Source organism: Tamandua tetradactyla, chromosome 8 (assembly GCF_023851605.1).
Source record: "Tamandua tetradactyla isolate mTamTet1 chromosome 8, mTamTet1.pri, whole genome shotgun sequence".
NCBI classification, from domain to species: Eukaryota; Metazoa; Chordata; class Mammalia; order Pilosa; family Myrmecophagidae; genus Tamandua; species Tamandua tetradactyla.
This window is the reverse complement of record NC_135334.1, coordinates 123,064,129-123,083,309: the sequence shown is the minus strand read 5'-3', so window position 1 is coordinate 123,083,309 and position 19,181 is coordinate 123,064,129. Positions and strand designations below refer to the sequence as shown.

The 19,181-nt window shown below is 64.1% G+C and overlaps 3 protein-coding genes across 13 annotated transcripts in view; 1 reads left to right on the top strand and 2 right to left on the bottom strand.

Moving 5' to 3' along the window:
• Positions 1–683: 683 nt before the first annotated feature.
• On the top strand, positions 684–2,122 carry CHRM4 (cholinergic receptor muscarinic 4). The gene has a single exon (XM_077112301.1). It carries the CDS (start codon positions 684–686, stop codon positions 2,103–2,105), a length of 1,422 nt encoding a protein of 473 aa, XP_076968416.1. The 3' UTR covers positions 2,106–2,122.
• Positions 2,123–2,796: 674 nt separating this feature from the next.
• MDK (midkine) lies at positions 2,797–4,837 on the bottom strand. Its single transcript, XM_077112300.1, has 4 exons — positions 4,701–4,837; positions 4,401–4,568; positions 4,163–4,324; positions 2,797–3,497 (listed from the first exon to the last, which is right to left on the bottom strand). The coding sequence occupies exons 1-4, from the start codon at positions 4,780–4,782 to the stop codon at positions 3,472–3,474; spliced, it is 438 nt and encodes a 145-aa protein (XP_076968415.1). The 5' UTR covers positions 4,783–4,837; the 3' UTR covers positions 2,797–3,471.
• A 1,018-nt stretch (positions 4,838–5,855) lies between these two features.
• Positions 5,856–19,181, bottom strand: part of DGKZ (diacylglycerol kinase zeta) — a 42,662-nt gene continuing 29,336 nt past the window's right edge. For 7 of the 11 annotated variants that reach the window (XM_077114553.1, XM_077114554.1, XM_077114550.1 and 4 more), the window contains 30 exons: positions 18,848–18,956; positions 18,515–18,610; positions 18,166–18,243; positions 15,329–15,385; positions 14,891–14,959; positions 14,020–14,091; positions 13,793–13,909; positions 13,626–13,697; positions 13,252–13,347; positions 12,921–13,003; positions 12,772–12,832; positions 12,521–12,634; positions 12,294–12,434; positions 11,621–11,699; positions 11,382–11,437; positions 11,173–11,235; positions 11,001–11,074; positions 10,813–10,924; positions 10,272–10,471; positions 10,038–10,138; positions 9,858–9,937; positions 9,646–9,715; positions 9,517–9,557; positions 8,855–8,994; positions 7,886–7,917; positions 7,635–7,678; positions 7,162–7,282; positions 7,040–7,073; positions 6,738–6,837; positions 5,856–6,593 (listed from right to left, as the gene is read on the bottom strand). In XM_077114553.1, coding sequence (XP_076970668.1) covers positions 6,477–6,593; positions 6,738–6,837; positions 7,040–7,073; positions 7,162–7,282; positions 7,635–7,678; positions 7,886–7,917; positions 8,855–8,994; positions 9,517–9,557; positions 9,646–9,715; positions 9,858–9,937; positions 10,038–10,138; positions 10,272–10,471; positions 10,813–10,924; positions 11,001–11,074; positions 11,173–11,235; positions 11,382–11,437; positions 11,621–11,699; positions 12,294–12,434; positions 12,521–12,634; positions 12,772–12,832; positions 12,921–13,003; positions 13,252–13,347; positions 13,626–13,697; positions 13,793–13,909; positions 14,020–14,091; positions 14,891–14,959; positions 15,329–15,385; positions 18,166–18,243; positions 18,515–18,610; positions 18,848–18,956 — 2,629 coding nt within the window. In that variant the 3' untranslated portion in view covers positions 5,856–6,476. Of the gene's footprint in view, positions 6,594–6,737; positions 6,905–7,039; positions 7,074–7,161; positions 7,283–7,634; positions 7,679–7,885; positions 7,918–8,854; positions 8,995–9,516; positions 9,558–9,645; positions 9,716–9,857; positions 9,938–10,037; positions 10,139–10,271; positions 10,472–10,812; positions 10,925–11,000; positions 11,075–11,172; positions 11,236–11,381; positions 11,438–11,620; positions 11,700–12,293; positions 12,435–12,520; positions 12,635–12,771; positions 12,833–12,920; positions 13,004–13,251; positions 13,348–13,625; positions 13,698–13,792; positions 13,910–14,019; positions 14,092–14,890; positions 14,960–15,328; positions 15,386–18,165; positions 18,244–18,514; positions 18,611–18,847; positions 18,957–19,181 lie in introns of all 11 variants that reach the window. The other 4 variants (XM_077114552.1, XM_077114556.1, XM_077114545.1 and 1 more) reach the window with 2 other exon arrangements.

Sequence of the window (19,181 nt, the reverse complement as noted above, 5' to 3'; positions counted from 1 at the left end):
CTGCGAATCTGGGTTCTTAGGAACGACTGCCTTTGTCCCCGGTGCCTGTGCGGGGACTGGAGAGTTGCAGACCCTGCGGGAACACGTGTGGCCAGGGCCTTCAGGCTGACTTCTTGAGCCACACGCCTCCCCGCTGCCCCCTCCCTTCCTGGGCCCCACCTTCTCCCGTGTTCTGTCCTTGCCTCCCAGGGGCCTTTGCTGCTGCCTCTGCCCTTGCCCAGGCCAGGCTCCCCGGCTGTCCCTTCGGCTGCTCCTCGTCCTCTCCTGGGCGCCTCCTGGGCCAGCCTTCCCTCACCACGCTGTGGGGATCATCCAGCCTGTCCCCTGTCTCCTTCCCGATGCCATCACCCGGCCTTACTTTCTTTCTAGCACATTTGGCCACCTTCTCCCGCCTCTCTCAACTGGACTGTTAAGTCCCACAAGAGGGGTCAGGGTCCCCCCGTCTGCCACCATCACCACAGCCCCCGGGACAGTGCTCAGCCCACAGCTGGCGCCCAGTGCGCGTGGGATGAGCAGGCGAGTGGGGAGTGACCGGCTGGGCCAGAGCCCCCTGAGGTCCTGCGGGCCGATGCTCCCTGCCTGCCTGGACACCAGCGGATGCCCCGATGGCCCCGCGGGTGCTGCAGCCGCTCACCCCTTCTCTCCCCCGCCTCCTCCAGGCCCCGTGCGCCCCGGGCCGCCCGATGGCGAACGTCACCCCCGTCAACAGCAGCTCAGGCAACCAGTCCGTGCGCCTGGTGGCATCGCCCCATGGCCGCTACGAGACGGTGGAGATGGTGTTCATCGCGGCGGTGACAGGCTCGCTGAGCCTGGTGACCGTTGTGGGCAACGTCCTGGTGATGGCATCCATCAAGGTGAACAGGCAGCTGCAGACGGTCAACAACTACTTCCTGTTCAGCCTGGCGTGCGCCGACCTCATCATTGGCGCGTTCTCCATGAACCTCTACACCGTGTACATCGTCAAGGGCTACTGGCCGCTGGGCGCCGTGGTCTGCGACCTGTGGCTGGCCCTGGACTACGTGGTGAGCAACGCCTCCGTCATGAACCTGCTCATCATCAGCTTCGACCGCTACTTCTGCGTCACCAAGCCGCTGTCCTATCCGGCCCGCCGCACCACCAAGATGGCAGGCCTCATGATCGCCGCCGCCTGGGTCCTGTCCTTCGTGCTCTGGGCACCCGCCATCCTGTTCTGGCAGTTCGTGGTGGGCAAGCGGACGGTGCCGGACAACCAGTGCTTCATCCAGTTCCTGTCCAACCCGGCCGTGACCCTCGGCACCGCCATCGCGGCCTTCTACCTGCCCGTGGTCACCATGACGGTGCTGTACGTGCACATCTCCCTGGCCAGCCGCAGCCGCGTCCACAAGCACCGGCCCGAGGGCCCCAAGGAGAAGAAGGCCAAGACCCTGGCCTTCCTGAAGGGCCCCCTGGTGAAGCCGAGCGGGAAGAAGCCCCCGCCGGGGGAGGCCACCCGGGAGGAGTTGCGCAACGGCCGCCAGGAGGAGGCGCCCCCGCCCGCCCTGCTGCCGCCGCCGCGCCCGGGGCCCGGGCAGGACGCGCCCAACGACTCCAGCTCCGGCAGCGCCACGCAGAACACCAAGGAGAGGCCGCCCACGGAGCTGTCGACTGCGGACGCACCCGCACCCGGCCCGCAGCCCCGGGCCCTCGGCCCAGCCTCCAAATGGTCCAAGATCCAGATCGTGACGAAGCAGACGGGCCACGAGTGCGTGACGGCCATCGAGATCGTGCCCGCCACGCCCGCCGGCGCGCGCCCGTCCGCCCACGGAGCCCGCAGGTTCGCCAGCATCGCCCGCAACCAGGTGCGCAAGAAGCGGCAGATGGCGGCGCGGGAGCGCAAGGTGACACGGACCATCTTCGCCATCCTGCTGGCCTTCATCCTCACCTGGACGCCCTACAACGTCATGGTCCTGGTGAACACCTTCTGCCGGAGCTGCGTCCCCGACACGGTCTGGTCCATCGGCTACTGGCTGTGCTACGTCAACAGCACCATCAACCCCGCCTGCTACGCGCTGTGCAACGCCACCTTCAAAAAGACCTTCAGGCACCTGCTGCTCTGCCAGTACCGCAACGTCGGCGCCGCCAGGTAGACAGCGCGGGGGCCGCGGGAGGCGCGGTCACGGGCGCGGGCGCCGGCAGACCCCAGGGCTCGCCTGCGACGGGGAACACCCCTGAGGGCACCTCTCCACGTCCACGTTTGCCGAAGAGGAGGACGAGCTCCCAAGGGCCCTGTGAGGCTCAGGCGGAGGCTCTGGCCGCACTCGGAGACCAGCTGCCCGCCCCAGGGCGTTGCAGGGCAGCAGCTGGCCCAGCTCTGTGGCCCTGCCTCCGGGTGCCTGCCGGGCACCTGCCCCCCTGGGACCCACCTTCAGCGCAGCCAGAAGAATGGAGAACCCAGGGCCATCTGAGGCCTAGGATGCCAGCCCCGCCCCTCGGGAGTCCTGGGGAAGGGAGGCCTGGAAAGGGGGAGAAGGGTGAGGTCCCCCATTCTGCTGTAATTGGTGCTTTCTGCCCCCACTCCCCACACCCCCGGCGCATGTAGGCTCAGCCCCCTCTGCACAAACCCCACTGCAGGGTCGGAGTCTCCGCTGCACGCAGCCACGGCCTGCTCAGGCTGCTGGGCGTGTACGGGAGCGCCCCTCCCACCGCGGGGCCCCTGCTCAGGCCGGGCCCACCTCTGCAGGCCCCAGGCTGCTTCAGGAGCGCTCTGCCTTCTCCTGAGCTTCCCTGGCCCAGGTGAGGGCCTGCGGCAAGTCACCCGCTGTCAGGGTGGGGCAGTGTGGGCAGCTCCTCCCCGGCAAGGCAAGGGACGCCTGGGTCGGAAGGGATGCCGAAAGGGGACTGGAGTGGCAGGGGGCCAAGGCTCCCCTTCCCCACCGAGCAGGGGGCGGGACCAAGGGAGGCTAAGCGAGGCCCGGCTCCCACCCTCCAGCCCTGCTGTGGCCCTGGGGAGGCCCAGCGGCACTTGAGGAGACTTGGAGGGTGAGGACGGGAAGGGGCAGGGCTTTTAGGGGCCCCTGGAAATTTTCATAAACGCCCTGCTTTTCCACGGCTCTGGGGAGCACTCACCAAGCCCCAAGCCCCAAGCCCCTTACAGCCAACTGCCCCTTCAGCCTTGTCTTTCTCCCCAAACTTCCACAGCAAACCTGGGAAAGGGTTTTTATATATTAAAGGGGGAAACAAAAAGCTTTTATTGGGGGAAAAAAAAACAGTTTATTTTATTTGTGTCTTAGTGACTGCATCATTGGGGGCGAGAATAAAGTGGGAGAAAGAATGAAATCTCTTTGGGGGGAGGTGCAAGTTTCCAGAATCCCACGTTCCTCCCACGCTGGGTGCCAGGGGTGGGGTGGGGGAGAGACAGGGGCAAGGCGGGGGCTGCTGCATAAGGAAAAGGCACTGGTGGGTCTGCAGGAGGGAAAGGGCTGGCCCGGGGCTCCTTGGCGACAGGCTTGCCCTCTAGTCCTTTCCCTTCCCTTTCTTGGCTGTAAAACAAGAAAGAAATACTGTGTTAGCAAGGTAGGGGCGACCCCATAGACAGCCTCGTCCACATGTGCACACACCTGGGAGAAGGACGAAAGTCCAGCCCCTAATGGCTGGGGCTCAGTTGACCCAGTGGCACAGGGCAGCCAGCATCCTGGTGGCCAGCCCCAGCCCCAGCCCCCCACCTCCATTTTCACCTGAGTTCCGGTCAGGAGCAAACCCTCAGCCCTGAATAAAAGCCTCGGTTTCCCCATCTGAGAAGCGGGTAGATTCACTCCTGCTCTGCAGTGAGCAGGTGAGCCAAGGGCCGGGTGGGGGTGGGGGAGACAACCTGGGACTCCTCTGGGCACCAGGCCAGGCTGTGCGCCCTCCATGCTGCCCACTCTTCCTCCCGCTGGACAGAGGACAAAGCCTAGCCCGACTGGGACCATTTCCCTGGCTCCCAAGCTGAGTGCGCCAATAGGAACAGCAGGAGTTGCCACCACTTGGCCAGAGGCGTTTGCCTTCCCGAGCGTCTTCTGTGAGCTGCCCCCTCGTGCGTGCCCCATCCCCGAGACTCCCTTAAAGGTGGAGGAACTGTGCCCAGAGGTGTCAAAAAGTCACTCCCAAGGGCCAGAACTCAAACCTCCAGGCTTAGCCGCTGCCTCCCCCAACCCCCTTCGCTGACCTTTGGCCTTGGCTTTGGTCTTGGGGGTACAGGGCTTGGTCACCCGGATGGTCTCCTGGCACTGGGCATTGTACCGCGCCTTCTTCAGGGTGCCCTGACGGGTTTTGGTGCCGGTGCCCCCGTCACACGACCCCCAGCTCTCGAACTTGTATTTGCAGTCGGCTGGGGGAGAGCGCCTGGAGTCAGGGGCGGGCGCCCCGCCTCCCTCCCAGCCTGCCCCCTCTCCTGCCCGCCTCACCTCCGAACTCCTTCTTCCAGTTGCACGGCACTCTGCACCGGATGCGCTGAGCCTGGGCCCCGCAGGCGCCCTCGCGGAACCCCACGCCGCAGTCCTTGCTGCTGGGGGTGCAGGGCCCCCAACTCCACTCCTCGCACTCGCTGCCGGGGCCGCCCTTCCTCACCTTGTCTGCGCGGGAACGAGGTTCAGGACCCGAGACCGGGGAGACTCACTCGAGGACCCCCTTTTGGGGGCTTCGTAACCCAGGCGGCCGGCCCGAGGGCCCCGGCCTCCTCCACCCCGCCCCGCCCCCCACATCACCTTTCTTCTTGGCCTCCGCGGAGGTGAGCGCCAGCAGGGCGAGGAGGGCGAGGAGGGCGAGGAGGACGCCTCGGTGCTGCATCCTGGGGCGAGAGCGCGGGTCAGACCCTCAGCTCCGTCCCCACTGGGGTCCGCGCGCGCAGCCCAGCCCCAGCGGCCGGGTTCTCCAGGCCCCGCGGGCTCGCCGCCAGCCCCGGACGCCGGGGCGCACAGGCCGGGAGCTTCCCGGGGGGTGCCTCAAGCCCAGAGGGCAGCTCAGACCCCCACCCCGCCGCCGGCCCCCACGTCGGCAGCGGCCGCGCGAGCCAGGGGCCAAGACCGCCGCGCGCCCCCCGGTTCCCGCGCGCTCACTCGCTCGCTGCCCGCGCCGCTTCGCTCCTCCCGCGCCCGCCAGTCCCGCTCCGGTCGCCGCGGCCCCTTTTGTTTCCAGAACCGGTCTGAGCCGGTCACATGGGCCCCCGCCCCCTCCCTGCCTCCCGCCCACCGCGGACGGACCCGCCCCGCCCCCTCCCCTCAGACCGCACCGCCCCCGACCACGGCGTCCCCGCCCCCGCGCCTGCCCGCGCCCCTGCCCGCCCCCCGTGTTCTCCCGGCACCCGGCCCGGCCCTCGCCCTCCTCGGGCTCCCTGCTGGACGCCGGGCCGCGCTCTCCCCGGGCTTGGAGGAGCCGCTGTGTTCAGGGGCGAGGGGCGCGGAGAGAACGCACGTGGTGGGCGGGGGCGCGCGAGGCGGAGGGCCAGGGAAGGAGGCGCCCGAGGCCTGGATTTGGTAAAACCTGGACCTGCGAGAACCGTCCGCGGCTCGAGAAGCTCCAGACCCGCGCCTGGCCGCTGCCCCCCGTCTCAGGCCACCCGGCCCCGCAGTAGCGGAAACCCTGAGGCCGAGGGGGCCGCGCTTCAGGCCGCCGGCACATGGCCTTCGCCCCGCCTCTCCGTCATTGTTAAGGTGGCCGCGGGAAGCGGAGGGAAGCAGCTCCTCCCCGAGGCTGCGCGCACAGGTCGGGTCTTGGGCAGGCCCTAGGACCCCATCCCCAAAGGGGACTAGCCCCCTCTCCAGAAAAGGAGTTGCGTCGGCGGCGCCCACTCCCAACCCAAGGACAGCCACGCGGATCCCGCTGGTCCTTGAAGACCTCGCCCCGAAAAGAAAAGCAGAAAGGAAAAACTCATCCACTTTACTGAGCCGCACCCAGCGGTAAACAAGTCACCGGGAGCCCCGCCCCCGCCCGGCCACGGTCCTGGATGAAACCACGGGATACAGGGGAGGGTCAAGGGTGGGTGCCAAGCAGGGCAGCGGGCAGGCAAACGCAGCGGGCCTTGGGTTTCCGGGCGGCAGGAGGGGGCGCATCGGGTCAGGGCCGGAGAGGGGGCTGGGCACCCGAGACTAGGGGCGTTAGGGAGCTCTTCCTGAGACCACCTCGGCCATCGGGCAGCCCAGGGCCCCTGGCCTGGAAGCTCCAGAGAGGAAGCCTGGACGCCTGCTGTGGCAGGGTGAGCCTGGGCCTAGCTGGGCCCCCACCCCCGCCCAGCCCAACCCAGCCCAGAGAAAGCCTGCCCAGGCCAGTGCAATGTCCTATTCCTCCCTGAGCCTCCTGCTCAGGCTGAGGCCTTGGAATGGGTGGGGGGGGGGGGAAGCCGGGGGGGAGCGCGGAAGACACCCCTTAGCTTCTCAGAGTCCAGCCCTAGTTCAGGCGGCTCCTCCGGGTGCAGCACGGGGTCCTTCCCCGGTGTCCGGGTCCCCGTGGCCATCCGGAATGTGGCACCCTCCCGCGGCCCGCATCTACACAGCCGTCTCCTGGTCCTCCCGCTGGATCATCTGGTAGTGCTGCCGCTTCTCCAGGTAGGCCGCCAGCTCCGTGTCCTGAGCCTTCTCAGCCCGCTGCCGGGGAGTGTCCCCCTGGATGGGGAGAGGCTGCATCAGCTCTGGGCAGGGGGCAGGGAGCAGGGGCAGGGGCAATTTCCCTGCCCAGGGGGGGAACCTCCCCCTGGCTCGGGTTTCCAGGGTCCAGACAGGGTGGGCTGGGGGCAGCTTCCAGCTCACCTGCTGGTCGGCCTTCATGAGCGAGGCGCCAGCCTCCACGAGGTAGTGGCAGAGGGTGCGCTGGCCCAGGGCCGCCGCCTGGTGCAGACACGTCTCCCCACTGCGGGTGCACAGGCTGGCTGAGGGCCCCTCGCATCCTCTGGGCCCTCCCATCCCTCTCTTGAGGCCTGTCAGAAAGGGCGGAGCCTCGCCCGGGGCCCAGTGTCAGGGGGCAGGGGTTGCATGCGTGGCCAAGACGGCTATGTGGGTCCTGATGGGCCCCACCGGAGGGTGACCGGGTCCTCCGCTGCCCAGATACTCACTTTTCCTCCACGGCGTCAAGGATCTCTGGAGGGGCTGGGGGGAGGGGAGGGGAGGTCAGAGGCCTGGCAGTCTCCTCTCCCCTGGCCTTGGCCCTGAACCCTGGGCCCCAGACAAGGCTCACCATGGTCCAGCAGGTAGCGCACCACATCCTTGCTGCCGGTGCTGACCGCGTGGTGCAGGAGCGTGCGACAGCGCTCGTCCCGGTGCAGGAGGTCACCCCCAGCGCGGTGCAGCTCCTGCAGCTGAGGGCAGGCCAGAGCCAGGCTGCAGCTCCCTAGAGCCACCCTCCTTCCAGCCACAGAAATAGCCCCCAACTCTCCCAGGCACTCTGACACAAGCACACTCACCCACACCCTCCCTAGGAGCCTCTGGGGGACTTTCTGGAATGTCAGGGGACAGACAGTGGGGCTTCGTCCACCCCACTGTGCCTGGTTTCACTCCAGGAGCACTGACAGCCAAGCCTAAGTCCATGGGGTTCACAGCAAGTCTCCCTCCTTTCTCAGTGCCAGGCCAGCTCCCAGACCCCCCAGGGCCCCACTCTCTACCCCTAAGGGGCTGCCAAGGAGAAGCAGGGGAGCGAGCCCTGGGTGATACCTTGCAGGTGTCGTTCCTCTTGGCAGCCTCAATCAGCTCTTCACCTGCACAGAACATCTGCCCTTTACCTCTGGGCTGGAGGCCTGTGCTAGTGGGCGAGCACACGGTGGGCCAGGCTGGACAGCAAGGAGTGCCTGCTGGCTCCTAAGTGCGGCCATGTGGACACGGCAGGGACCCGCCTCTCCCCAGCCCACCAAGCCTCACTCTATGACTAGGGAAAACGGAGGAGACTCTGAAGGGGGAGGCCTCACCTTTAGGGGGTGCAGCGTCCCCTGGCAGCAACCTGCAAACGGAGCAGGATGAGATGTGACAGGGCCCAGGCCGACCCGCCGCCCTGCAGCGCCCCGGCTGGGCCCCAGCACTCTTCCGGTCCTGAGAGCCCCTGCAGGCCAAGCTCGCATCCCGGCACCGAGGGGGGGTGGGCGGGGAGCAGCAGTGAACCAGCCAGGTGGACTCTGGGCCCACGGGGCGTGTTCCGGCGCACAGAGAAAACGTGAATGAGCACCAGGACAGCAGGGAGGGTCTGAGGACATGGTGGGGGGCTCTGAGGGACCAAGTGGCTGGTGGTGGTGGGCAGCTCTGGATGGGAGGTCTCAGGAAAAAAAGTCTCAAGAGGAGCAGCCAAGCTGAGGTTTGAACAAAGGGGGTAAGCTCCGTGAAGTGCGGGGAGGAGTGCTTTAGGTAGAGGAAACAGCAAGGACAAGGTCCTGAGGCAGGCGGCCTAGCAGCCTGGAAGAACCCACAGTGAGTGGGCTGGGCTGTGGTGGTGGGGCCGAGGGCTGGCCCAGGGACTGCTGACAGAGAAGAGGCTAAACTGGGACGTGGCCTGGACTGGTTTGCGTCTCCAGTATGCCTCAGGCTGCAGGTGGAGAATGAACACAGGGAGGACGACAGTTGGAGGAGACTGTGGTGGCCGTGGGGTGGGGTGGAGAGAGGTGCTCACGCCAGGGCCAGAAGCTGGCTAGATTTGCTGAAAGCAGGTTAGGTGCAGTGGTGGGACAAGACAGAAAGCCGGGATGGGGCCAGGTCTGCGGCAACAGGGCTGAGGGTGGGGCCGCTTCCCTAGGGCAGGCTCCCTGGCCGGATGGGCCAGGTTCAGTTTGGTGCCAGTTAGTCACCAGGCAGCCAGCCTGAGCCTCAGGGACTCAGGAGCTCAGGAGTCACTGGCACATAGATGCACTGAAAGCCAGGGGTGGCTGAGACAGGGTATCAGGACTCACCGGGGCATGGGGGAGCAGGGGGAGGGAGGCAGAGGGGACGTGGGGGTTGGGAGGTCAGGCCGGGCCGAGGCCCCCAGCAGCTCGGGGTCTAGGATGTAAATCTCGTCCTGGGCAATCTCCGTCACGTAGTTGAGGTGTTCCTGGGGTGGGAGGGCTGGGTCAAGGCCGAGGCTGGGGGCCTCCTGAGTACCCGAGGGTGGGGCCTCAGGGGCAGCCACGCCAGCTGACCTCCTGCTGTGGAGCATGACACAAAAGGGAAGCAGCAGGCGGGTGGCCCTGCCCAGCCCTCCTCAGCTCCGGACTCACTTCCTCTCCATTCCCACCCACCCAAGCCGCCCCTGAGCCTTTCTGCAGAGGGGCAGGCCTAGGCCAGAAGTGCTCGCTCTATCCTCTGTCTCCCTACGTCACCCCTGAGCTCCAAGCCCTCCCAGCCACCCAGCAGGTCATCTCTGGTCCACGGGCTCCTCTCCCCATGGGGATATCCCAGCACACCCCAGGTTCGAGGGCAAGGTCAGGCCCAATTGGGGGCAGAGCCAGTGTGTGACTGCAGTATGGGACAAGGTCAGGCCCAACTGGGGGCAGAGCCAATGTGTGACTGCAGTATGGGACGGGAGGAGCCCGGAGGCCAGCTGCGTGTGGAGGGGCAGGCTGGGAGGGCTCACCTGGGCCCGGTCAATCCTGTAGAAGCGGCTGGCAGTGGTTGCTGGGGAGACAGGGAGCTGGTGAGGAGAAGGGAGGCCAGAGCACACAGCCTGGGACTGCCAGAAGCTGACCCTTCAGGGAGGACTCACCATCGAGGAAGCACCACTTGGGGGACAGTTTCTGGCATGTTGGGGACTTGGCTCCAGCACCATCAGGCTCCTACCGAGAGAGGAGTGTGCATGGAGCCGAGGCTGGGAGAGACAGGAGCTTGGAGCAGGTGGGACAGGCACAGAGGTGGCCCCTGAGTACAACCCATGTAGGCTGGAGAGACCAAAACCTGGGGGCCTCCTGCACCCCTTACCTGCTGGAGCCTCTCGATGTGGGCGCGGCAGAGCTCTAGGTCGCTGTCCCCTGGGACCACCACAGTGCCCAGAGGCACGGCTGCAGGACAGAGCAGGGTCGGCGGCTGGCTGCACCCTCCGCCCCGCCCCTGGGGCGCAGCGCCCGCTGGCCCCGCCTCCCTGCCCCGCCGCGCGCTCACAAGCCTCCTTGAGCTGCTCCTTGTCGTAGTGCAGGGCCTCGTAGTCCTGCATGCTGACTCTGCTCACCCGGACGCGCAGCTGCTCGGGCACCGGCTGCTGGCTGCGGGGAGGGGCCGCAGGACGGCGTCAGCACCCAGCCCACCCGCCCGAGACAGCCCGCCGCCCGCCCAGCAGCCGGGGCAGGGCACCGCCCCCTTGCGCAGACCGGGGCTCGGGGCTCATGGGGGCCGTACTCGCTGCGCAGGGGGGCGGCGCTCCGCCGCTTGGCCTTCTGCACCATGGTGGCCTGGTTGCGCAGGGCGATGCGGATGCGGGAGGCGGCGAGCTTGCAGGGCTCGCCGTCTACCTGCACGGGAATGGCCTTGGACGTGGTGAGCAGCACCTCCCGGCACTGCGTCAACCGCTCGCCATGCCCGCCCACCTGCAGCGCCGCCTGCAGGCAGAGGAAGCGTGGGTCGGGGCGCTGAGCTCCATTGCTCCATCAGCTCTGGCCTCCCGACAGGGGAGTCCCTCAGGCAGGAGGGGGCAGCCCCTGTCCGAGGAGAGGGTGAGCCCCAAACAGAGGCAAGGAGGCCACCTCCCCAGAGACCAGAAGCTGTGTCCCCTCCCACCGGGGAGATGAGCCTGAACAGAAAGGGGAGGTGAGAGCAAGACCTGAACCAGACAGCCAGGTGACTCCCGCCAGAGGGGTGGCGACAGTGAGCCCGCATCAGAGAATGGAGGTGAGGACGAGCCCCCCCCAGCTCCCAGCGGGCCCCAGGACCCCCCGCTCACCAGGGAGGTCATGGTGAAGCCAATGACCTCGAGGTAGCCATCATCATGCCGCTGGGGCTCAAAGTCGTGGTGCTCCCCAGGGTGGCCCCAGGGCATGGTGCCCGCGCAGTACCTGGGGGCGGGGCAGCGGTGCTCAGAGGGCGGCCGGGAAGGACAGAGGCAGTGGGCCCCCAGCCTCCCCTCCTCACCTGGGGATGTTCAGGAAAACAATGCACTGGGGCTTCAGGTCCTGAATCTTTGGGGTCAGATCTGTCCCGTCACACTGGAGGCAAGAATGGGGGAGGGGGGGGAGGCAGACATGCAGAGGTGCCCCCCACCCTGCTGGGCCCCCCACCCTGCCTGCCAGCTCGCCCAGCTCACCACCACCCGGATATGCTTGGCCAAGTCCTTGGAGCTGCCCATCAGGAAGTCGGAGAAGGCTGTCTGTGGGAGACAGAGGCGTCACCCTCTGCTGGCAGTGATTTTCACTCACCCCCGCCTGGGCAGGGGTCCTGTGGCCTGGAAGACACAGGGAGCGGGGGGGGGATGGAGACCAGGGGGCAGGGGGGTGCCAGCAGGACCAGACTCACCCCAGCATAGAACATCTTGTTCCGAAAGCGGCTGTTGAACTTCTCTGGGTTGGCCTCTAGGTAGAGACGGGCCAAGGACAGTCAGACCCCGGGCACAGGGGCTTCCCGGCCGGGGCGGGACGCCGGGGTGACTGCCTGTCACTGGCTGGGGCAAGGTCTGACCCTCCTCACGGCACCTGTGCCCCTCCCTCCCCCTCCCTCCCCGGCAGCCCAAGGCCTTCTCAGAGGACGCTGCCCACCTCGGGACTCGTGGAACTCCAGGGTGACATGGGCATCAAAGCCCAGACTGAAGTAGTTGTTGAAGACGTCCAGGGGCAGCTGCAGCAAGGTCAAGGGGCCCAGGTGAGGGCCGGGCCTCACGGGCCCTTCCCCACACCCGGGGCCCCGCCCAGCCCACCGGCCTTTCTCCCCAGTTAAAAGTCCACACCACGGAGAGGCCTTCCCCTGCTCGCTGCCCTTCACATCAGGCTCTGCTCTGCTCTGCCCTCGTGGTTCCCAGGGGGTCTCCCTAAGTGCTCGGGGCACAAGACCACTGCCCCCGTCCTCACTGGTACTCTCTCAGCCGCTTTATTTTCCTCCACAACACTGATCCTCCTGGCACGCCACGGTGCCAGAGCCCAGGAGGGCAGGGGCCGGTCTTGCACTACTTAGGACAGTGCCTGGCAAGGAGGAGGCACTCACCAAATGTCTGCTGAGGGCTAAATAAAGCAAATCTATGTTGAGAAGTAAGTACTATTCCTCCTCTCGTACAGATGAAGAAGCCAAAGCTTTGGACATGAAAAGACTTGTCCAAGGTCCCAGGACTAGCGAGCAGGGAAGGGGGCCTGGCCCAGGTCTGTGGGAGCCTAGGGACTCGGGGGGAGAGGCCCTGGGCCCAGCTCCCTGGCCCCGCCCAGCCCTGCCCCGGCTGACCCTGTCAGTGGCGCCCTCATCCCGCTCCTCAGCCCCCGCCTCGGGGTGGGGCTCGGCGCAGAGGTCCCAGCGGTCAAGCCGCACCACGTTTCCCTCCTCCACGTGGGACAGGATCTTTGAGACAGGCTCATCGGTGTAGCCCTGGTGTGGGGAAGCAGGGACTGAGCCCCTCCCGCAGCGACACTCCTGCTGCCCAGCCCCCAGCCCCCACTCCCATGGACTCTCACCCCGCCCCAGTTGAGGGTACGGGCCAAGTCGTTGCCAGTGCCCAGAGGTAGGATGGCCACAGGGGGTGGCGGCTTTAAGCGCAGCTGGTCCAGGGTGGAGAGAATCCAGCCCACCTGCAGGAGGGCAGAGCACAAGGGGCCGGGTCGGGGCCAGGCGGAGGGGGTCAGGTCAAGGCCCGGCGGGGGCGGGGTCAGGTCGAGGCGCAGCGGGGCCCAGGCCTCCGGTCAGCCTGCAGCCCGTGGGAACTCACCGTGCCGTCCCCCCCGCAGGCCAGGATCCGCAGGTTATGGACTCTGCGATACATCTCCAGCCTGGGGCCAGGGGAAGACAGGGACGGGGTCGGGGGCTTGCCCGGGAACTGTGCCAGGCCCTTCTGCCACCCTCTTGGCAGGTACTTACGCCTCCTTGGGTCCTCCCTGGCTCAGGTCAAAGACTTGTCGGGGGTTGAGATACCAGAGGAAGGACTGGATGATCTTGGCACCCTGTGGGGACCGAGAGCCCGAGGGGTGGGCATGGGAAGGGGCAGGCAGAGCTGGGGAACGCGGGGGGAGAGGAGCGCGGCTGTGGAAACAGGCCCGAAGGGGTGTCTTGTGGACTCAGATAAGACTCGGGATCCCGGGACAGAGGGAAGGGGCGAAGCCCGAGAGGGAGCCTGGAAGAGCTGCTGGGAGGTGGCCTTGAGCCCAGCCCCTCCCCCAAAGCTCTCAAGGGCGAAGGAGGTTGTGCCTACCTGATTGCCCCCACTCTTGGGGTTCACAAACACCAGCAAGGGCTTCATGAGGGGGGATGGGGTGGGCCTGATGATGAAGGGTCTCCAGCGGCCCTCCTGGAGACACAGAGACCCTCAGGCTCTTTCCTGCCCTGGAGGGGGACCCTCCCCCATCTTCGGCGATTCCCCTGGTTACAGTCTACCGGCTCTGCCCATCCTCAGACATCACCCCTGGCCTGGTCACAAGGGACACCCAGCTCTAACCTCCTGCCCCCTCTGTGCCCCCAAACTGACCCACTGGGGGCAGGGCTGGTAGCACCGGCCCCAGGGGCCTTGGTGTCCTGAGAAACAGACCTGCCTCCCCTCCCCAATTGCCTGTCCAGCCCAGGACTAACCTCAGGCCCTTTCTTGCTGGATTTCCTCTTGAAGGATGCTCTCTTTTTCTTTTTGCTTGCCTTGAGGGTATTCTACAACAGAGGCAGGGGTGTTGGTGGCAAGGTGGGAAGGTTGGGGTGGCTGGCAGACCCCAAGGGGGAGGTTCCCAGCTGCAGGCAGGACTTACCTGGGGCCTCCGGGCCCGGAGGATCCAGGTGGGCGGGACGAGCACCGCTGCGTGGACCCCCAGCGAGCATGGCTCCTCTATCTGCTGCAGCATGAAGCATGACACCTTGCTGTGGTACTAGAGGAGAGGGACAGAAAGACTGAGCTAGGCCGAGCTGAGAGCCCAGGGCCCAGCGGCAGCCCAGCCCGAGGGCCGTGGACGGGTGGGGGTGGAGGCAGGATGCTCACCGCCTGCTTGCACCAGGAACAGCTGATGGCCACGATCTCCTTGCTGTGGAAGGTGAACTTCTGCTGGAAGCCCTGCGGGTAGGCAGCGCGGTGGGCACAGGGGCACAGCAAACCCAGCCCCTCCAAGGTACCAACCTCTCTCCCTCCACCAAGGAAGCAGAGCACATTTTTTTAAATGAAAAAAAGAACTGTAAAATAAGTTGCTGAAGGGGTTTGCACCAGGGACTCATGACTCTCTGGAATAAACTGCAGAACGTACATGTGTGAGCGTGTGAGCGTGTGCACACATGCATGCACAGGCACGTTCGGCTGAGAGGGTCCACGGGCTAATTCCTGCCTCCCCAGATGCCCCTCCCTCCTGAGCCGTCTGGCCCAGCTCCACGTGGGTGCACCTGAAGTGCCTTCCTGCTTCTCCAGCACCCATCACCTGCACTGCCCACTCACCCACAGCTGCTCCCTGAGTGCCCACTCCGCAGGCACTGTGCTGGGCCGTGGGAATAAACGGAGGAGGGAGACCAGGCCCTGCGCCTCTAGAAGGGGTCACCTTCACAGACCATAAGCAAACAAGTGAACAAAATGCCTATGGGCTATGCCAAGAGAAACAGGCTCCAGCCATATTCCCCCTGGGGGGCCTACCCAGCTCGGCACGAGGAGGGCCCCGCAGTGAGCGAGTCTGTGCTTCTCAAAGGGACCGCCCGCCACTTCAAGGCAGCCCAGTCACCACACAGGGGAAAACGGGCCTCCCAGCTCCCTGGCTCAGCCCAGGACCGAGAGCAGGGGCCTGGCCATGTGGGGACCAACGGCAACGAGAGCTTGGCTGCAGAGGGCCTGGGGCCCAGTGTCACAGCGGGCAGCTGCCCAGGCCTCTCACCTTCCCGCAGTGCCGACACTTGCCATCCTGGCGCCGCCGGTGCACCCAATGGTGTCGCACAAAGGTGGGCTGGGGGAGGAGGAAGGAACTGTCACTGGGGAGGGACAGGCAGGTGGGCGTGCGGCCACACCCCCAGCGTCTCCACAGGAGCGCCAGGCGGTCCTGTGTGCGGGCAGGAGCGCAGATGGTCTCGGCGGCAGGGAGGGGCGCGAGGGCTCAGACAAGGGACGTGCCTTGCCTGAGTGGCACGCACTTGGCAAGGAAAGTTGAGGTGTGGCAGGAATTTCCCTTTTGGGACCTTCTCAGAGCTGCAGCCCTGCACCACCCTGGGCCCCACAGCCTGGAGGGAGGGTCCCCAGTGGCACTCTGGAGGCTCAGCCGAGAGGTCTCCCAGGGACCAGGGACCCGGGCCTCCCAGTCCAGAACCACCTGGATTACCTCACGGACGTTCCTGGAGCCTGATTCGCGGAAGGACGGCTTGCAGCGGAAATTTATCTGTGAACATTGCAAAGACCATCTGGGTGTCAGAACCTCCTTCGGGGTCAGCCACCCGGCCACCCCTACAGGGGAGGTGAGAGCCCTCAGAATGTAAGATGCCTCCTCCGGGAAGTCCTCCTGCATCCTTGCCTCCTCTCCACTAGCCAGAAGGAATCTTCCCTTCCCCTCCTTCTCACAGACTTCTGGCCAGTATCTAGGGGTGGGAGAGAGGAGCAGTTTAGCATCCATCTCCCAGGCTAAAGCAGGACCACGGTTAACTTATCCTTATGTTCTTCCTTGCTCCAGCACTCCCAACCCCGGCACGCGCAGGCAGCTCAGCGCTTGCTTGCTGACCTGTTCTGATGGCCTCTGCAGAACATCAGCTAATCTGGTAGACCCTGGTTGAGTTTCCCCTTTGGGCATGATGATGGGCCTAAAATGCCTGGCACTGCTTTTCAGTTTCTTTTCCTAACCGCCCCAGCCTCAGCCTCAGAGGCTCGCAGAAAAGTGCTCATTCTGCCACGCAGGGGCTTGTTCCTACATCTCCTGGGCAGCACCTCTAGTCTTACACCTTCTAGACCTCCGGAAGCTGGTCTGGTTTCTACAGGCTGGGAAGGGCTGTAGGCCCATTCATGGCAGCCCTTCCCATGCCTGCATTGACCACGGAGGCTGCCCACCTGCCCAGCTTTCCCTCTAGCTCCTTCTAGAAGCACAGTGCCCACTGTGGGCAGTGGTCCTTGGGAAAGGCCTCTACACAGGCAGCACATAGGGGACAGTGCACGGGCTTTGTGTGCTTGTCTGTTTACACACAGTCCATACACGGTTACAATCCATGGCTCACAATAGCATCACGTAGTTGTTTATTCACCACCATGATCATTTTTAGAACATCTGCATCACTCCAGGAAAAGAAATAAAAAGAAAAACCCATACCCCTTCCCTTTCCCCACACATGCTGTACCCCTTACCCCTCCTGAGCACAGGCTATGAAGCTACCAAGGACTGGCCCCAGCCACGCGACAAAGCTTCGGCAATTCAATGGTTTCTCTAAGCATTAATGTGGACCTCAACAAAACGGTGTGACCGCCATCATTCATTCATTCATCCTTTCAGGAAACACTCAATGAGCTCCATTCTGTGCTAGGCTCCATTTTAGGCACCAGGACACAGCACTGAACAGACGACAATCCCTGTCTGCCTGCACTGACATGCTAGTGCAGGGGACAGGAGGGCTAGAGAAGAGATGGGTGGCGATTACAACTCCTGTTCTTTCTGGAATCCATGTAGAAGCTGAAGTGCGTCTGACTGCTCCGGGGGTCCGAATCCCTAGCCTGTCCTCCCCCTACAATGGATATGCGAGATGGAAAACTGCAGCAGCAGACAGTGGATGTTTAGGGAGGACACCCGAAGCACAAGTAACTTCAACAACAAAAACAGATAAATTGAACTCATCAAAAATAAAAACTGGGCGGGCCACAGTGGCTCAGCAGGTAAGAGTGCTTGCCTGCCATGCCCGAGGACCCGGGTTCGATTCCTGGTGCCTGCCCATGTTAAAAAAAAAATAAAAATAAAAAATATATAAAAAAAACAAAAACTTTCATGCCCCTAAGGATGCCATCTAGAAAGGGAAAGATAACTCACAGGGTGGGAAAAACTTTTTTTGCAAATTATGTATCTGATAAGGGATTGGTGGCCAGAACATACAAAGAACTCTTGGAACTCAATAATAAAGGCAAATGACCAAAATAAGTAATGGGCGAAGAGTCTGGACATTTCTCCAAAGAGATACGGGAATGGCCAACAGCCACTTGGAACAACGCTGCATGCCCCCGTTGTCAGGGAGACGCCACTTCACACCCCAGGACGGTTGTCCTCACAGTGCGGGCGATGGGGGGACCCTCACACACTGCCAGGCAGAATGTAAAACGGGCAGCCACTGTGGTAAACAGTCTGGAAGCCCTTCAGACAGTCGCACGCAGTTACCATTCGGCCCAGCAATTCCACTCATATGTCCAGGCAAAACCTTGTACGTGAAGGTTAACGAGCATTACTCATGATAGCCAAAAAATGGAAACAACCCAAATGTCCCTCAACTGACCAATGGATAAATAAACTGTGGTTTATCTGTGTAACGGGATATTACTTGGCAATGAAAAGATATAAAATACTGACACGTACTGCAGCATGATAAGCCCTGAAAACATGCTAAGTGAAAGAAGCAAAACACAAGAGACCACCTATTCTATGACTCCATGTACATGCGATGTCCAGGAAAGACTTGTTCACAGAGGAAGAAAGGCTGGGAGTGTGGGGGGTGAGGGTGTGGCTTCTTCTGGGGGTGATGAAAACGGTCTAAAACTTAACTGTGGTGGTGGAGGCACAACTCCGTGAATGTACTAAGAGGCACTGAACTCTACCCTGCAAACAGGTGAGCTGTACGTCATATAAGCTATATCTCAGTAAAGCTGTTAAAATAAAAACGGAAGTCAACAGCAGCAAACGTTTCAGAGCACTTCTTATGTGGCATCGTGTTAAATGCTCTGTGTTCTTCTCTGTCTAACTTCACAGCAGCCGTCTGAAGCATTGTTACTTTCTCCCCGTGACAGATGAGACAGCCGAGGCACAGCAAGGTTACGTGGCTTGCCCAGGGACACAAGCACAGGCATTTCGGGCCCTTAACCAGCATGCACGCTGCAGTGTTCCTGGCCGGTGGTGTTGGTATAGTGTGCGCATGTGTGCAGCTCAGAGTCTGGGAGGGCTTCAGCGCCCAGGAAAGGGAGAGAGGGCGCCACACTCACCTTCTCCAGCTGGTCGATGCAGGGCGTGTGCACCACAATCTTGCACGCTGCACACTTTCTCCGGGATGCCGATTTCTGCTGCGGGAAAGAGGGGCCTGAAGCACCTGGAAGCTCCATCCCAGACCCGGCTGCGGGGCAGGCAGCAGGGTGCCCGTCGTGCGCACTGGGCATCCCCGGTCGTAGCTGCTGGCAACAGGCACACGCCCTGACCCCTGCTGACATGGCAGTCCACAGCAGCAGCAGGTGGAAACCTGCTCCCACTTTCAACGGGAAGCTGCGGGCCAGCGGGGGTCTGTCCACGGACGCACAGTCCCTGTGCTGCCAGCAGGGGGCAGCACGCCGCGCTCACCAGCATCTTGGCCACACAGTACTGCTCCCCCACGTAGCAGAAGTCCCCGGACACGTTGGTCTCGAACCAGATGTGCTCCCCGTAGGTCGCCGATTCCTAACCACGGGATGGGCATGTCAGCGCACTCCTGCACCCAGCCCGCCGGTCGACTCCACCCTGCCCAAGACCAACCTGCTCGGGCCACTGTTTCCCCCAGCCTCTGGGGTGGGCACAGATGCAACCAGCCCCAGGCCCGCCCTGACCCCTCCCAGCAGCTCATGGTACCTCTCCCACCCCACTCTTCCAGCCCAGGGCCTCGCAGGGGCCGACCCCTCCCAGCGCGCAGCCACTCACGCTCCAGTCCACGGTGCTGCGTATCTGCCTCTCCGGCTCGCCGCACGGGGCCCCGAGGGCGGGAGGGGGGGGCGCCAGGTGCTGCAGGCCCGACTTGGTGATGGCTTTCCTGGAGAGGGGCAGGCAGCTGAGGCTCCTGCGGCCAGCACAGCTATCGCTGCTTCCTCCCTCGCCACCTGGGGCCTCTGCCCTCATGGCGCCCTCGGCCCAAGGGTAGGACAGGAGTGTGGCACGGGGGCTGGAGGAGCCCAAGGTGCCTGACTCTGGGAGGGTTCCCACAGGAGGCACAGGCCTTTGCAGGCCCTTCGGGGGGTGCTGGCTTCAGGGCACTGCC

What these genes read in the sequence shown, in the direction of transcription:
- CHRM4 (XM_077112301.1), top strand. Translation starts at nt 684, where the DNA reads ATGGCGAACGTCACCCCCGTCAACAGCAGCTCAGGCAACCAGTCCGTG.
- MDK (XM_077112300.1), bottom strand. Translation starts at nt 4,782, where the DNA reads ATGCAGCACCGAGGCGTCCTCCTCGCCCTCCTCGCCCTCCTCGCCCTG. An exon ending in CGCGGAGGCCAAGAAGAAAG is followed by an intron (nt 4,569 to 4,700) that starts GTGATGTGGGGG and finishes GTTCCCGCGCAG; the next exon opens with ACAAGGTGAGGAAGGGCGGC. An exon ending in CTGGAAGAAGGAGTTCGGAG is followed by an intron (nt 4,325 to 4,400) that starts GTGAGGCGGGCA and finishes GCTCTCCCCCAG; the next exon opens with CCGACTGCAAATACAAGTTC.